Source organism: Convolutriloba macropyga, chromosome 10 (genome assembly GCF_964194025.1).
Source record: "Convolutriloba macropyga chromosome 10, txConMacr16.3, whole genome shotgun sequence".
NCBI lineage: Eukaryota > Metazoa > Xenacoelomorpha > Acoela > Convolutidae > Convolutriloba > Convolutriloba macropyga.
Window position 1 is genome coordinate 10,134,087 of NC_134477.1, and position 18,708 is coordinate 10,152,794.

An 18,708-nucleotide genomic window follows, 5' to 3' on the forward strand; every position below is an offset into this window, starting at 1 on the left:
AATCTGTTAATTTTTTTGAAAGGATATTTTCACTTATCTGAGACTGAACTTGTCAATCATGTTAATTTTACTCTGATGTTTGACTTTGATTTCAATGTGCATTATTTGTTTGTATTAGGATGTTCTCTTACTATTGGTAAAAACTTCTGTAACGTTGTCTTCCTCATTGTAACGTTGTCTTAACGTAATTGGATTAATCAATTAACGTGAAAGTGTTGTAGTACTCAATTTTTTGAGAAGCTTTAGTTTTGAATTCCTGTTTTTGTTTGCCTGAGAGTCTACTCGTCAATCAAAAATTATCACTCAACCTCTCAAACCAGACGTCCCATTTATCAATTGTCTCTCAAACTTGATCTTAATTTGTCAACCGTAACTTATCTTTTCAACCATAACATACCTCTCCGCCTATCTAACTTATGATTATCATCAGCGAATGAGAACTGCAACTGCAATGAAATTATTCAATAACATGCTGCCTATGGTCGGTTGTGCATATCATGTGTGCATTTCAATCTTGTTTTCTCATTTTTTTAAAATTAAGTTTTAACCAAGCGTTCAGAAAAAATATCTGTTTTTCTGTTTTCTTGTTGCTCTTGCCTTTATGTATCTTTGTTTTTCAGTTGGAAAATGTTAATATTCTCTTGGATTGATTTGGCTCAGTTGGACTCGGAACTGACCAAATATGAAGTAGACTCTAATGGAGCTGTTTCGCCTAGAATTTGCGCTTATGGACCAACTCAAAGTTCACGTTTGCAATTAGAGAGCCTAAGGGCAGCAGTGGAAGAAAGCTATCGTGCATCGAAAAAAGTTTTCGAGTTCCGACCCCTCTCATCAAGCTCTTCGAATGATCAAGGATTTACAAGCTTTGATGTTTTCGCAAAAAAAGTCCTTTCGCTGCAATGAGATTCTGCCTTGTTTAACTGGATTCCCAGCTCCTATTTCGAAGGAAAGGATAATATCTGGGTACAATAATGTTTCTATCTTCCGACATCAAACTGGAGAAAAGATTTCGAACTTTCAGAACATCTGCAATTTTGGAAAAGTTCTTCCTTTTCCTCCTCATAATGTTCCTTAGATCTCATGATATTAAAGCATTAAATTCTCTTTTACTAAAAGCGGGGCTCCGGGCCCGCTGTTTTGTAATTCCCCACGCCCTTGGAAGATAGTATGCTTTGTGATAAAAAACAATCCTTCAGAAAACACGAAGAGCAGAAACCTAACTTATGGGGTGAAATGGTTTTTTTGTTTCGTTTGCTTTGAATCTTAAAACTTTGTTTCGCCTATTGTTTTTCCGGCTCTTTCATTTAAACCTGTAGGCACAAAGATCTGTCATGATGAAGTCTAACCCCTGAAATAATGACAATTCGAACTTTCAGAACATCTGCAATTTTGGAAAAGTTCTTCTTTTTCCTCAAAAAACTGTTCCTTAGATCTCATGATATTAAAACATAAAACTCTCTTTTACTAATAGCGGGGCTCCGGGCCCGCTGTTTTGTATTCCCCCACGTTCTTGCAAGATAGTAAGCTTTGTGATAAAAAACAATCCTTCAGAAAACACGAAGAGCAGAAACCTAACTTATGGGGTGAAATGGTTTTTTTGTTTCGTTTGCTTTGAATCTTAAAACATTGTTTCGCCTATTGTTTTTCCGGCTCTTTCATTTAAACCTGTAGGCACAAAGATCTGTCATGATGAAGTCTAACCCCTGAAATAATGACAATTCGAACTTTCAGAACATCTGCAATTTTGGAAAAGTTCTTCTTTTTCCTCAAAAAACTGTTCCTTAGATCTCATGATATTAAAACATAAAACTCTCTTTTACTAATAGCGGGGCTCCGGGCCCGCTGTTTTGTATTCCCCCACGTTCTTGCAAGATAGTAAGCTTTGTGATAATAAAAACAATCCTTCAGAAAACACGAAGAGCAGAAACCTAACTTATGGGGTGAAATGGTTTTTTGTTTCGTTTGCTTTGAATTGTAAAAATTTGTTTCGCCTATTGTTTTCCCGCTTCCCTGATTCAAACCTGTAGGTACAACGATCTGTCATGATAAAGTCTTACCCCTGAAATAATGACAATTCGAACTTTCAGAACATCTGCAATTTTGAAAAAGTTCTTTTTCCTCATACTGTTCCATAGATCTCATGATAATAAAACAAAATACACTTTTACTGAAAGCGGGGCTCCGAGCCCGCTTTTTTGTAACTCCCCGCGCCCTTGGAAGATAGTATGCGTTATTTTCTGCTAATAAAAACTATCCTTCGGAAAACACGAATAGCAGAAAACTAACTTATGGTGTGAAATGCTTTTTTGTTTCGTTTGGTTTGAATTTTAAAACTTTGTTTCGCCTATTGTTTTCCCGCCTCCTTGATTCACACCTGTAGGTACAGCCATCTATCATGATAAAGTCTAACCCCTGAAATAATTATAAATCGAACTTTCAGAACATCTGCAATTGAGTAATGTAGAGTGCCCCCTTTGTTTGGACAAAAAAAAATTTGTAGCAGTTTTACATAAAAGTGATTTGTTTGTGCATGCAGCGTGTCAGCTATGCACTCTTGAGTGGCTTATAAGCTTCTTCCGGCAGCACGCATTCATGGAAGTTGAGCCAAACTGTCCACTCAGTCGACAAGAAATTGACGAAATTTATCAAGACCCCCATATTTAATACACTATTACAACTGAACCGAAGTTCTGTTCCGCTTATCCTGTTAGTTTCCTGGAAGGTTTCCCTGCGTAACCTTGTAATTTTCTGGCACGTTTCCACGTTTATCCTGGAAACTCCTGGAAGGGTTCCCGCTTATCCTGGTAATTTCCTGGAAGGTTTCACCGCTTATCCTGGTAATTTCCTGGAAGGTTTTCCGGCTTATCCTGGTAATTTCCTGGAAGGTTTCACCGCTTATCACGGAATTTCCTGCAAGGTTTCCCCGCGTATCCTGGTAATTTCCTGAAAGATTTCTCTGCTTATCCTGGTAATTTCCTGGAAGGTTTCCCCGCGTATCCTGGTAATTTCCTGAAATGTTTCCCCGCTTATCCTGGTGACCTCCCGGTAATCACCTGGTTGTCCTGGTATTTTCCCGAAATGATGCCCGAATTTCCGGGTAATTTCTTGACAAAGTTCCTGGTAATCCCGATAACGATGTCGAGAAATTACCGTAAGTTACCATTAAATGTCAATCCCGGTGGGATTCCTGGTAATTTCCCCGACGGGAAATCAGGAAAATTACCGGGAAAATTCCATTTTTACCGGGAAACATTGCACTGGGGTACTACAGTCGATTACAACGAAGATGCAAACTGCTACATAATGAGATACCAATTAACACGTCGTGCCAACAGTAATTAGTTTTACTAGTATTAACAGTTTCACTCTATAGTTTCTACTGACTAGCAGCCAAAAGATACCGAATACAATTCTAACTTCGTAAAAGGGACTAACTTCAACTATACTTTCTCCAACATTTTTATAATTTTATCCTGAAGCCTCCCAAAATTTCTGTCTCTAAGTTCGGTAATGTCTGCTTTCACAAAAATTCAAAGTAATGGAACTTCTCTTGTCATTTGGAGATAAGAATTTAGACCCATAAAAAAATTAGCAAGGTAAGAAGCACACTTTTCATAGGATAGAGCTAACCGTTTTGAGTATCTCGTTAGCCCTCTGGAACAGGTGTTCCCATCTCTCGTGGTAGTTGTTCTTCCTCAACAGATTGGAGACTCTCATCTTGTCTATGATAGCATTTGTTCCCAACACCACGTACTTCTTCTCAGGGTGCTGCTTCACAAAATCTTCAATATAAGTCGTCTTTCCTGTAATCAAAACAAGTAAATTAATTTGTTATCCTATTAACAACCACCTCAAACGCTCATTAACTAAGCGCTCTTCCTACATTGTACTCTGGGTCACCGTTTGTACGTCTAGCCCATCATAATCTGCTCCCCTCCCCAAGGCAGTTAATTATGTACTGGTCTAATGTAGATTTACCCTTTTTTTTTTTATAAATTTGAGTTTTCAATTGTACTCATCAAATGTAGGTGTTTTTGAAATTCTTAAGGCAAAGAGCACCTCAGACTAAATAAACTGAAAAAAAATATTCACATACGCTGAGACCACAGTTCAAGATAATAGAAATTGCCATAAAAAAATAATTGATATTCCATAAAATTCCAACCACCATTCTCAGATTGTTTTTGAGAGAACTTTTAACAGCTAAGCGCGTCCAACTAATTTTTCTCCAATTAAGTGCGTCTCGATTTTATAAGTTTATAAGTCAAACATAGCTGGCAGATTGGCGGAAAATAGCCACCGTTGAGGCGCTAGACGCACATCGGGATTGAAAGAGAAAAAAAGAAGAGATAGAAATATTGAGAAAAATTTTTCCTAAGTTTCAAAATTTTTGTTCTAATTCAGTGTGCAATTTCAGTTAGATTCTAAACCTATACTTACTTCAGCTTCCAAACTGAAGGGTACTAATCTTAATACTAATATCAGCCACCAATCGCTCTAATGAACTTTGATGACCTAATGCACTATGACTTAATGACCGGGAGTTTTCGGTTCATCCCGTTTCTCTTGATTTTGATCTTCTGACACGGAACGTATTCACTACAAAGCGTGAAAGAATTAAGAAACTGAGTGAGGTAAGTCGGAAGTCAAACGTGAAAGTCGTGCCTTATGTAAAACAAAAAACAATAATCAAAAGGTAAAGCGAATTAAAAAAAAACATAGCAGGACAAATCCTGACGTACAATTCAAAGAATTTTCATTGACTAAACAAAAAACTAGATCTAAAACGGACCATGAGTGAATTGGGAAAACCATTTTCGAAGAAAACAAGATAAGAATATTTTAAAAACAGAGAAAATCATAGTCAAAATGCGACATGTGAAAAAAACCAGTAGCAAGAAAGCGAAAAGTGGTTCAAACAAAAAACTAGGCCTAGAATGAACTATGAATGGATAGTAAAAACAAACCATTTAGAAAATAAAATCTGATCCAAAAAATCGAAAAAAAATTAAAAACCAAAGTGAAATTGCCGCATGTGAACAAAAAATCACTAGCGAGAAAGGGATTTTTTGCTCAAACACCGTTTTCTCACTCTACTTGAATATAAGAGTGAAAAAATTTCACGCCACAAAAATCGCTTTTTGGCTCCACTTCCTACTTCGGCGTTACCAAAATCACTACTCCAATTTGACTTCAAAAATCAAAACATAGCCGGAAGAATTCCGGAAACGACTCGAAGTGTAAATCCATTTAAACGCCATCCAACTACTCATCAGACAAAACGTGCCTCCACTAATTTATGATTACCTTGAAACAAAACCAAAAAACAAAGTAAAAACAAGAAAATCAAATCTGTTAAAATATGATAAAAATCTGATCAAATTTTGTTATAAATTGAGATACCAAAACAACAATCTCTGCCAAAAACACTTCATCAAAACAACCAATACTTACTACAAGCACTGAAAATTTTTTAAAAATACTTCAGGCCAAATTATGAAAAAAATAGCTCTTAAAAACAACTTGCACTAAAAAACTGGAAAAAGTTAATAAATTTTTTAATATTACAAAAGCATATAAATCCGAAGAAAAAATCTTTCCGACCAATAGGGCATCCAGATGCTCGCAAGACAACAGGCAACTCATAATAGGCTAAGAAACTTGTCAAAAAACACAAAACAAAACAAAAAACTGCAAAAAAATTAATAATAGTTCCAATTTTCGCCATTCTTTGTCATATTTCTCAACAAAAAAATGATTCATATCCACAAAACTGGAATCAATTGTTATCCTAACTTGCTCAAGTAGAAGGGGTCCTTTTAAAACCAATTTGAGCTCGTAAAACAAAACAATTGTCAAAAAACGCAAAAAAAACTCCGAAAATCAGCAAAATATATAGAAAACCTCCGAATTAGCATAAAATCCATATGAATAGTCAGAAACCTTCAAACCACTACCAGTCTAAAATTAAAACAAAATCATAATCAAATCTCTTAACTAAAAAAATGGAAAAAACTGCTTTTTTAAAATACCGCACGTGAACAAAAAAATTTTGCTCGCTTAGAGAAAATTTTTTTACACATCAATTTCGCGCTCTCTCAAAAACAACGGTATGAACATCAATTTCGCGCCCTCTCTTTTCGCTCCGCTCTCCAATTTTGTTCAGCACTAAAAACATACCCGGCAGATTGCCGGAAAATAGCCGCCGTTGATTCCAATAAGCATGATTGGGATTGAAATAACAGAAGATATTGAAAAAAAAAAGATTTTTGTACAAAAATTTTTTTTAAGTCCGATTTATTTTGATGGAATTTCGTAGTTGAACATACTTCTGTATCTTAGAGAGAGGCTACAGGGGCTACTATCAACACCAATAAGCATTAGAGATGGTAACTAAGACTTATAGGAACGACGTTCAATTAGCGGGCATCTAAAATTGGGCTTTATGGGTTTATCCCGTTTCTACTTCTGACTTCAATTTTTTATACTGACTCTGTTCATTTTGAATTGCTTTGCTGAGCAACTGATGTTCAAAATCACTTTTAGCAGAATGAGAGAAGAGAGAAACTAGCCTAGAGAAGTCAAAAAGATTTCACGCAAAATGTTGAAAAGGCGGCAAAATGAGGTAAAGCGAAACATTTTTTTATTCGACGAAGTAAAAAAAAAAATAGGAGCGCTATAATAGCCGGCTGAGAAGATGAGGGCGGCTATTAATCACTCCAAATTTTTTTCACGCGTTTCATTTCCAGGTTCAAAAATCACTCCAATAAAATTGATTTAAAAAAGGACTTCTCCACTACTCCTCTTCCAGTCGTAAAAATCGTGTGAACAGGTCTTAAAAAAAGACAGAGCCCCAATACAATTCAAAATCTTTGAATTGAAAAAAAAGGAGAGCGCCTAAATAATAGCCGTTTGAGAGGCTGGCGGAGAGGCTGAATTAAAAATGAATATTTTATAAGTCAAAATGGGCTGAAACACGTCTCCAACTCCTTCAGATTTACCTGCAGCTGGTAGACCGACAAACATGTTCCATTCGTAATCCTCAGCCGATTCGCCTGACTTGACTGCTGGCTGTAGTTTGTCACAAAAGTCTATCATCTCATAGCCAGGTCTCAGTGGATACGCAGTAGGTTTCGAGCCAAAGTTCACCTATCAACATAACCGTAGCCTAATTATTGTAAACATACCCGGCAGATTGCCGGAAAATAGCCGCCGTTGATTCCAATAAGCATGATTAGGATTGAAAGGTACAAAAACATTTTTTAAGTCCGATTTATTTTGATGGCATTTCGTAGTTGAACATATTTCTGTTTCTTAGAGAGAGGCTACAGGGTTACTATCAATACCAATAAGCATTAGAGATGGTAACTAAGACTTATAGGAACGAAGTTCAAATAGCGGGCATAAAAAATTGGGCTTTATGAGTTTATCCTGTTTCTACTTCTGACTTCAATTTTTTATACTGACTCTGTTCATTTTGAATTGCTTTGCTGAGCAACTGGTGTTGAAAATCACTTTTAGTAGAATGAGAAAAAAGAGAAACTAGCCTAGAGAATTCAAAAAGATTTCACGCAAAATGTTGAAAAAGCGGCAAAATGAGGTAAAGCGAAACATTTTTTTATTCGACGAAGTAAAAAAAACATAGAAGAATTCCGGAAACGACTCGAAGTGAAAACCCATTTAAACGCCATCTAACTACTCGTCAAACAAAACGTGCCATCACTAATTTATGATTATCTGGAAACAAAGTCATGAAACAAAAAAGTAAAAACAATAAAATCAAATCTGTTAAAATATGATAAAAAATCTGATCAAAATTTGTTATAAATTGAGATCCCGAAAAAACTATCTCTGCCAAATAACTTCATCAAAACACCTGGTACTTACAAAAACCACACATGTGAATTTTGAAAAAATACTTTAGGCTAAAATTATGAAAAAAATAGCTCTTAAAAACAACTTTCACTGAAAAGCTGGAAAAAGTTACTAAATTTTTCAATATTTCAAAAACATATAAATCCAAAGAAAAATTCACTTCAGCCAATAGAGTATCCAGATGCCCGCAAAACAATAGGCAAGTCATAATGGGCAAAGAAATTTGGCTAAAAACAGAAAAAAAACGAAAAACTGCAAAAAATTAAGAAAAATAGTTCCAATTTTCGCCATTTTTTTGTCATATTTCTCAACAAAAAAATGATTCTTACCTACAAAACTGTAACCAATTGTTATCATAAAATTGCTTAAGTAGAAGCGGTGTCATCAATACCCATTTGAGCCAGTAAAACAAAATAATCGTAAAAAAAACGCAAAAATTAGCCCGAAAATGAGCAAAATACATTAAAAACCTCCGAATTATCATAAAATTAATATGAATTTCCAGAAACCTTCAAGCCACTACCGAAACCAGCCTTAAATTAAAACCAAATCATAACCAAACCTATTAACCAAAATAAATGAAAAAAATTGCTTTAAAAAGCCGCACGTGAACAAAAAAATTTCGCTCGCTTAGAAAATTTTTTCACACATCAATTTCTCGCTCTCTCAAAACAGCGGTATGAACAAAAACCACTCTTTTCGCTCCGATTTTCACTTTTGTTCAGCGCCAAAATCACTCCAAATTTTTTCACGCGTTTCATTTCCCGCTTCAAAAATCACTCCAATAAAATTGATTAAAAAAAGGACTTCTCCAATACTCCTCTTCGAGTCGTAAAAATAGGAGCGCTATAATAGCCGGCTGAGAAGATGAGGGCGGCTATTAATAACCAAAACAAACCCAACCAACGTTGGATAATTGTTCTCGAACGACAGGCGGTGGCAATTTAATTTAGAGGGGGCGAAGCTTGGAAATGTTTTATGGTCGCAAAAATCAACCCCACAGTGGGTTCCAGCCACTGACCTCCAGGTTCGAAGTCTGCCATCTTACCCACTCCTCCACAATTCGTTTTATTTCCTTTCGATCACAACCAAAGGCTTTTACCAACGAACTTTATTTCATAACGAGAGCAACTTAAACCACTAAAAATGAAGAACTAAAGTGTGCAGAAGTTACTCAAGAAGTTACAGAATGTTCTAGAGCAAAAGCAGAAAAACGGCCAAGCAAAAACTTTGCATAAAAAGACCATCACACTTCTGACTTAAATTTTTTATACTGACTCTGTTCATTTTGAATTGCTTTGCTGAGCAACTGGTGTTGAAAATCACTTTTAGCAGAATGAGAGAAGAGAGAAACTAGCCTAGAGAATTCAAAAAGATTTCACGCAAAATGTTGAAAAAGCGGCAAAATGAGGTAAAGCGAAACATTTTTTTATTCGACGAAGTAAAAAAAAATAGAAGAATTCCGGAAACGACTCGAAGTGAAAACCCATTTAAACGCCATCTAACTACTCGTCAAACAAAACGTGCCATCACTAATTTATGATTATCTGGAAACAAAGTCATGAAACAAAAAAGTAAAAACAATAAAATCAAATCTGTTAAAATATGATAAAAAATCTGATCAAAATTTGTTATAAATTGAGATCCCGAAAAAACTGTCTCTGCCAAATAACTTCATCAAAACACTTGGTACTTACAAAAACCACACATGTGAATTTTGAAAAAATACTTTAGGCTAAAATTATGAAAAAAATAGCTCTTAAAAACAACTTTCACTGAAAAGCTGGAAAAAGTTACTAAATTTTTCAATATTTCAAAAACATATAAATCCAAAGAAAAATTCACTTCAGCCAATAGAGTATCCAGATGCCCGCAAAACAATAGGCAAGTCATAATGGGCAAAGAAATTTGGCTAAAAACAGAAAAAAAACGAAAAACTGCAAAAAATTAAGAAAAATAGTTCCAATTTTCGCCATTTTTTTGTCATATTTCTCAACAAAAAAATGATTCTTACCTACAAAACTGTAACCAATTGTTATCATAAAATTGCTTAAGTAGAAGCGGTGTCATCAATACCCATTTGAGCCAGTAAAACAAAATAATCGTAAAAAAAACGCAAAAATTAGCCCGAAAATGAGCAAAATACATTAAAAACCTCCGAATTATCATAAAATTAATATGAATTTCCAGAAACCTTCAAGCCACTACCGAAACCAGCCTTAAATTAAAACCAAATCATAACCAAACCTATTAACCAAAATAAATGAAAAAAATTGCTTTAAAAAGCCGCACGTGAACAAAAAAATTTCGCTCGCTTAGAAAATTTTTTCACACATCAATTTCTCGCTCTCTCAAAACAGCGGTATGAACAAAAACCACTCTTTTCGCTCCGATTTTCACTTTTGTTCAGCGCCAAAATCACTCCAAATTTTTTCACGCGTTTCATTTCCCGCTTCAAAAATCACTCCAATAAAATTGATTAAAAAAAGGACTTCTCCAATACTCCTCTTCGAGTCGTAAAAATAGGAGCGCTATAATAGCCGGCTGAGAAGATGAGGGCGGCTATTAATAACCAAAACAAACCCAACCAACGTTGGATAATTGTTCTCGAACGACAGGCGGTGGCAATTTAATTTAGAGGGGGCGAAGCTTGGAAATGTTTTATGGTCGCAAAAATCAACCCCACAGTGGGTTCCAGCCACTGACCTCCAGGTTCGAAGTCTGCCATCTTACCCACTCCTCCACAATTCGTTTTATTTCCTTTCGATCACAACCAAAGGCTTTTACCAACGAACTTTATTTCATAACGAGAGCAACTTAAACCACTAAAAATGAAGAACTAAAGTGTGCAGAAGTTACTCAAGAAGTTACAGAATGTTCTAGAGCAAAAGCAGAAAAACGGCCAAGCAAAAACTTTGCATAAAAAGACCATCACACTTCTGACTTAAATTTTTTATACTGACTCTGTTCATTTTGAATTGCTTTGCTGAGCAACTGGTGTTGAAAATCACTTTTAGCAGAATGAGAGAAGAGAGAAACTAGCCTAGAGAATTCAAAAAGATTTCACGCAAAATGTTGAAAAAGCGGCAAAATGAGGTAAAGCGAAACATTTTTTTATTCGACGAAGTAAAAAAAAATAGAAGAATTCCGGAAACGACTCGAAGTGAAAACCCATTTAAACGCCATCTAACTACTCGTCAAACAAAACGTGCCATCACTAATTTATGATTATCTGGAAACAAAGTCATGAAACAAAAAAGTAAAAACAATAAAATCAAATCTGTTAAAATATGATAAAAAATCTGATCAAAATTTGTTATAAATTGAGATCCCGAAAAAACTGTCTCTGCCAAATAACTTCATCAAAACACTTGGTACTTACAAAAACCACACATGTGAATTTTGAAAAAATACTTTAGGCTAAAATTATGAAAAAAATAGCTCTTAAAAACAACTTTCACTGAAAAGCTGGAAAAAGTTACTAAATTTTTCAATATTTCAAAAACATATAAATCCAAAGAAAAATTCACTTCAGCCAATAGAGTATCCAGATGCCCGCAAAACAATAGGCAAGTCATAATGGGCAAAGAAATTTGGCTAAAAACAGAAAAAAAAAACGAAAAACTGCAAAAAATTAAGAAAAATAGTTCCAATTTTCGCCATTTTTTGTCATATTTCTCAACAAAAAAATGATTCTTACCTACAAAACTGTAACCAATTGTTATCATAAAATTGCTTAAGTAGAAGCGGTTTCATCAATACCCATTTGAGCCAGTAAAACAAAATAATCGTAAAAAAAACGCAAAAATTAGCCCGAAAATGAGCAAAATACATTAAAAACCTCCGAATTATCATAAAATTAATATGAATTTCCAGAAACCTTCAAGCCACTACCGAAACCAGCCTTAAATTAAAACCAAATCATAATCAAACCTATTAACCAAAATAAATGAAAAAAATTGCTTTAAAAAGCCGCACGTGAACAAAAAAATTTCGCTCGCTTAGAGAAAATTTTTTCACACATCAATTTCTCGCTCTCTCAGAACAGCGGTATGAACAAAAACCACTCTCTTTTCGCTCAGCTTTTCACTTTTGTTCAGCGCCAAAATCACTCCAAATTTTTTCACGCGTTTCATTTCCCGCTTCAAAAATCACTCCAATAAAATTGATTAAAAAAAGGACTTCTCCAATACTCCTCTTCGAGTCGTAAAAATAGGAGCGCTATAATAGCCGGCTGAGAAGATGAGGGCGGCTTTTAATAACCAAAACAAACCCAACCAAGGTTGGATAATTGTTCTCGAACGACAGGCGGTGGCAATTTAATTTAGAGGGGGCGAAGCTTGGAAATGTTTTATGGTCGCAAAAATCAACCCCACAGTGGGTTCCAGCCACTGACCTCCAGGTTCGAAGTCTGCCATCTTACCCACTCCTCCACAATTCTTTTTATTTCCTTTCGATCACAACCAAAGGCTTTTACCAACGAACTTTATTTCATAACGAGAGCAACTTAAACCACTAAAAATGAAGAACTAAAGTGTGCAGAAGTTACTCAAGAAGTTACAATGTTCTAGAGCAAAAGCAGAAAAACGGCCAAGCAAAAACTTTGCATAAAAAGACCATCACACTTCTGACTTAAATTTTTTATAATGACTCTGTTCATTTTGAATTGCTTTGCTGAGCAACTGGTGTTGAAAATCACTTTTAGCAGAATGAGAGAAGAGAGAAACTAGCCTAGAGAATTCAAAAAGATTTCACGCAAAATGTTGAAAAAGCGGCAAAATGAGGTAAAGCGAAACATTTTTTTATTCGACGAAGTAAAAAAAAAAATAGAAGAATTCCGGAAACGACTCGAAGTGAAAACCCATTTAAACACCATCTAACTACTCGTCAAACAAAACGTGCCATCACTAATTTATGATTATCTGGAAACAAAGTCATGAAACAAAAAAGTAAAAACAATAAAATCAAATCTGTTAAAATATGATAAAAAATCTGATCAAAATTTGTTATAAATTGAGATCCCGAAAAAACTGTCTCTGCCAAATAACTTCATCAAAACACCTGGTACATACAAAAACCACTCATGTGAATTTTGAAAAAATACTTTAGGCTAAAATTATGAAAAAAAATAGCTCTTAAAAACAACTTTCACTGAAAAGCTGGAAAAAGTTACTAAATTTTTCAATATTTCAAAAACATATAAATCCAAAGAAAAATTCACTTCAGCCAATAGAGTATCCAGATGCCCGCAAAACAATAGGCAAGTCATAATGGGCAAAGAAATTTAGCTAAAAACAGAAAAAAAAACGAAAAACTGCAAAAAATTAAGAAAAATAGTTCCAATTTTCGCCATTTTTTTGTCATATTTCAACAAAAAAATGATTCTTACCTACAAAACTGTAACCAATTGTTATCATAAAATTGCTTAAGTAGAAGCGGTTTCATCAATACCCATTTGAGCCAGTAAAACAAAATAATCGTAAAAAAAAAACGCAAAAATTAGCCCGAAAATGAGCAAAATACATTAAAAACCTCCGAACTATCATAAAATTAATATGAATTTCCAGAAACCTTCAAGCCACTACCGAAACCAGCCTTAAATTAAAACCAAATCATAACCAAACCTATTAACCAAAATAAATGAAAAAAATTGCTTTAAAAAGCCGCACGTGAACAAAAAAATTTCGCTCGCTTAGAGAAAATTTTTTCACACATCAATTTCTCGCTCTCTCAAAACAGCGGTATGAACAAAAACCACTCTCTTTTCGCTCAGCTTTTCACTTTTGTTCAGCGCCAAAATCACTCCAAATTTTTTCACGCGTTTCATTTCCCGCTTCAAAAATCACTCCAATAAAATTGATTAAAAAAAGGACTTCTCCAATACTCCTCTTCGAGTCGTAAAAATAGGAGCGCTATAATAGCCGGCTGAGAAGATGAGGGCGGCTTTTAATAACCAAAACAAACCCAACCAAGGTTGGATAATTGTTCTCGAACGACAGGCGGTGGCAATTTAATTTAGAGGGGGCGAAGCTTGGAAATGTTTTATGGTCGCAAAAATCAACCCCACAGTGGGTTCCAGCCACTGACCTCCAGGTTCGAAGTCTGCCATCTTACCCACTCCTCCACAATTCTTTTTATTTCCTTTCGATCACAACCAAAGGCTTTTACCAACGAACTTTATTTCATAACGAGAGCAACTTAAACCACTAAAAATGAAGAACTAAAGTGTGCAGAAGTTACTCAAGAAGTTACAGAATGTTCTAGAGCAAAAGCACAAAAACGGCCAAGCAAAAACTTTGCATAAAAAGACCATCACACTTACAAAAATTGTTTCAAAATTCGTTCGAGAGCAACTAAAAATCCTTGATGACATAGAATCCTTGATCTATCGTCACTTTCGAATCAGTATATCAACGTGACAGGAAAGCGACAAGAAAATACTCTACCTTGCTCAGGAAAGCTTTGGGAGCGAAGCTTTTTGTAAAAGGCCATTTTCTTAACTGTAATAAATCAAGAGTACTCAAACACTTTTTAACAATCTTACAATTTAATCTGAAGCTCAAGGTCTTTTGTGCCCAAGCTTTATTATCTTAAAAATTGTCCTTAACTTTTACTGTAGAGCCCTGGGGCTTCGCGAAACTATATCCCGAGGACTTTCATTTTAAAATAGTAAATACATCAAACATACTTGATTCTTTCATTTAAGAAAACTGAAACATAAAAGGGGGAGAACAATATTCGCGTAACAATCCAACTCAACGTGAAATGCGAAGCATTTATTCTTCAGCAATTCAAAATGGCTTTTCAAATAAACCTCTTCAAAAACATCTCCAAATGAAGCAAGCTGCGCCTCCATTAAACCAAAGCAATGATAACAATCACAATATGTATAAACAGACTTTTATGCTTCATTCCAGATTTCAGAAACACATCTCTTCCTTTTGCGAGAAACCAATTTATACAAATCTACAAAATTAAATCAAAAGTCGCGTTCAAAGTTTTACTTCCACAAATTGAAGAACGGGAAACTGAAAAAAATGGTAAAAATGAAATTATTGTAGATGAAGTGTTAGACACAATAGACATCAAACTGTTGTAAACTCTTTAAAGTCAAGAAGATGTCTTCAATAATTTTCAACCAGGATAATTTTCAATAATTTTCAACCAGGACAAGTCCAACCAATCGCGGTCTATAAAAACCAACATTGGAGAAAGTGCTTAAAGCCCATAGGCAACGGAAGAGCAACCAGAGTAAAGTATTGCAAACCAGAGTTTCGACAGTCTTCGGTAAGGATGATTGATTATACATTCGGGCTTCTCGAAAAAACAATTGGAACTGAATCAAAAGCAATTTTTGAGGTGAACGACTACCTTTCAAAACAATTTCAAGACATTTCTGCTCATTTCAAAGGTGTCACGTCACCAATGACAAAACTAGCATATGCAAATGACATTAGCAGCTTTTACCATAAACCATCAATTCAGAACCTGTCTTATACTGTCAATATTTTTTGAACAGCCTCAACTTAAAATCACTGTCAAGAAATAATGAAGTCCTATCAATGAGATGTTATCATTTTTACAACATCGTGCGCCAAACAGAAAACGAGTTGTCAGAATTTCCGGTAACAAATCTACTGAAAAAATCAGTTCTCAAAAGAAAGTCGTCCATTTATAATGGTTTCAAATCTTCATCTAAAAGACAAGACGTTGTTAGAAATACAAAAGGTTATTGGCACTTTTATTCCTAGGTTGTTTCACCCACAGCCGCAGACTCAATGATAAGAACTTTGTGGCGTGATAGCCGAGAGGTAAGGTGTGTGGTTTACACGCCAATGATTGAGAGTTCAATCCCCTGCCTCCGTGAAGCTGGCTGTGTGAGGATCAGCTCTTACTTAACCATAGCTTCAGGTTGACCATAGCCTGACCAATGTTGGCTGCAATGATGGTACCACGTGAAAGTTTCAGACGCAAAAAAAAGTGGCTATAGTCACCAAAAAAGAGCAATGCTGCTCATGAAAAGATCAGTCTGAAATGTGGGGAATAATAAGAAAAAGGGCAGCTGAAAACAGGCTACTGTAGGCCTAATGGTGTTCCACTGCGATTACGCAAAAACCACAATTAATTAATTATTATTAAGAACTCTAGAAAGCAAATAGAGCTTTACTAACAATTGTCCGAAAACAGGTCACAAGATGGGAACTAGAAGTGCTGGTATTAACCCGTTGGCATGGGCTCGATCTCTCCTCCGCACAATACCTCAAAAGATATTGGAGCGATACTCATTGACAAAATTAATGCAAGCAACGAGACCCAATTACATTTTCAATCAACTTCCCAGCTTTATTAATTTTTTTGAAGCTCACGTAATTCGAAACGAGAACAGTATACATCTCCCGAAAAAGCTATATTGAAAATTCGCTCAAGCAAAACCATTGCTAACAAGAGTTATCTACTGTTATATTATCGCTGATTTTTTACCATCGAGAGAGCCCTTAACCATAGAGAGTAGTTGGAGTAAGTCAGGTAGCAAATACAACTGCTCAAGGGCTGAACTAATTCGGTTTTGCGTGGGTAATTGCGAAATACACAAGCGTTTACCTTCAACTGTCTACTTAACAGAAATTAGGTTGCTATATCAGGACTCGGAATCACCATTTCGTTTAGTGAGAAACAGTTTGAAACCTCTAAACAACTGGAATAACTGAAGGACCTGGAGCAAAAAAAACTAACGGGAGCCAGAAACATCCTAAGAGTAGCTGGTTGACGTGACGTCATCCTGCATATAAAAGCGGAGACTTGGTTTGCACCAATTAATTTATGTGGGCCGTGTTTAGAATCTCATGGCACCACTAAGTATTTGGGCTTTTTACTTAGTAATTACTGTTCTCATAATCATGAGTGACCAACCAAGAACAAATTAGCAACTTGTAAATATATTCACAAAATACTATTTGCAAATAATTCGGGCCCTTCAGTTATAGCTTCAAAGCTTTAACAGAGCACGTAAAAAACATAACCGACAAATGCCGGAAGATTTGCTTTCAAAGGACTAACCAGAGCACTTATCAGTGAGTAATGTCCTCGGGCTTTAGCAAATCAAGATGAAAAAGAAAAATCGGTCAAACAAAGCCATCAATCAAATAATTGCACAAAAAAGAGAAACAGGACCCAAACTGTTACTAAAAACTTAGTTTGAGGGCAATTAAAACTATATTACTAGAGTAGCTCGATAAACTTACCGAGTACTTCATGTTCTTGCTGGCAATGTGTGGGAACAAAGGTTTGTTGCTCTTGTTCAGCACAAAAGCCATTCCCAGAAACCTCCCATTTACTGCATAGCTGATTTCCCCGTGGCCTCCACTCTCTTTCTTATCTGCAAATATAGCACAGAATTGAATTGAAGAGGATTCGAATCTGTTTCAGCTTGCTGCGAAACAACACTTAACGGCGGACCAGAACACTATTCAACACGATACCGATCAGGAACAAACAAATTGAAAGCATCCAATATCAATTTTCTCCATTAGCCTAGTAATTAATTCAGAAATTTTTTCGCTTCACTGTCACAATTTAAAAAAAAAACTTAAATACCGCATCGCCAATTTTAAATAATTTGGTCACAGGTTTCCAATTTTTTTCCTCTTTGTTCTTTTTTCAATCGCTTCGTCGACAAAGATGGGTAACTTTTGCTGCAAGACAAATTTCGGATCGAGAGCAACCAATTAATTTTAGCCCATAACATGGAATAGATTGCTTTCATACCACGGGGATGTGGTGATTGTTATTGTTGCCCACTTCGTGGTTCTAACAACACAAATGCGCTTTGCTTCAAAATGACAGACCATTTGCAACATAAAAGAACTATTCGTTAAGCAATTCAAGTTCCCAGAACCAATTACTTGTGGGAAATCGAAAATCAGCAAACCCTCAAACACTTTTCGAAGAAACAACTAGGTAGATTTTTAGATGAATTTGCAATGTTCTGATCAGAACATTCAATGACTACAATACTGTCAACAAATTACCAAATAAGAAAACATTTCGAGATCAAAACTTGGTAGAATTTAAAAACCTAGCTGGAAAATTGCCAGAAAATAGCCGCAATAGCGTCGTAGATCTGCAGTCTAAAAAAAACAGTAAAAAAGACAGACCAAAAAACTCTTTTCATTAAAGGATGAGACGGTATTTTTTATTAAGAATCTGAATAAGTTACAGCAGCCTCCATTAGCTGCTCTCAAATAACCTTGAATTAGAGTACCACACATTCACTTGCCTTATATCTTTGGATTAAAGTAAAGAAAAGTCAATTTCAAAGTGAAAAAGTCATTTTTGAAGAGTGCGGTAAGTCACGTGTGACCCAAAAACTTAATCAAAATGAACGAAAAACTCGCTCCACTAAGAGTGAAAAATGACGTCACGCACGCACTTCAGTTGAAATTGCATGAACGAATGAACAAAAAGCAGATTTGGAGTGGTTGTGACGTCATAAGGTCGCAACAAAAATCTTGACGACGAAATAAAACACAACCGACTAAACGTCGGAAGAATGGCTCTCGAACGACTAGTGGGAGCTCTAATGAATTGCAGCCTGCTTCAGTCGGGTGGGGGAGGGAGGACGGAGGGAGCGGGAGCTTAAATGCGACCAAGAAGTTCAATAGTGGGATTCAAATAACCACGAGAGGTTAACATATACCACTATTAAGATTAAAAGTAAAAATGGCACAAGTTTCGGCGCACTTTTCATTTGACTTTTAGTATTGAATTGCCGCCAATTTAGTTCAGCAGCTTGAAATTGTGATTGAGAGAGAATTTTAGATCAAGCGAAACGCA

At 35.5% G+C, this 18,708-nt stretch overlaps 1 protein-coding gene across 1 annotated transcript in view; it reads right to left on the reverse strand.

Annotated features, from left to right (window-relative positions):
• Positions 1 to 18,708, reverse strand: part of LOC142348528 (uncharacterized) — an 81,326-nt gene that overhangs the window by 58,337 nt on the left and 4,281 nt on the right. Inside the window, exons 5-7 of the mRNA XM_075399901.1 lie at positions 17,118 to 17,251; positions 7,002 to 7,149; positions 3,631 to 3,803 (exon numbers count right to left, since the gene is read on the reverse strand). Of these exons, the coding sequence (XP_075256016.1) occupies positions 3,631 to 3,803; positions 7,002 to 7,149; positions 17,118 to 17,251 (455 nt within the window). The remainder of the gene's footprint in view (positions 1 to 3,630; positions 3,804 to 7,001; positions 7,150 to 17,117; positions 17,252 to 18,708) is intronic.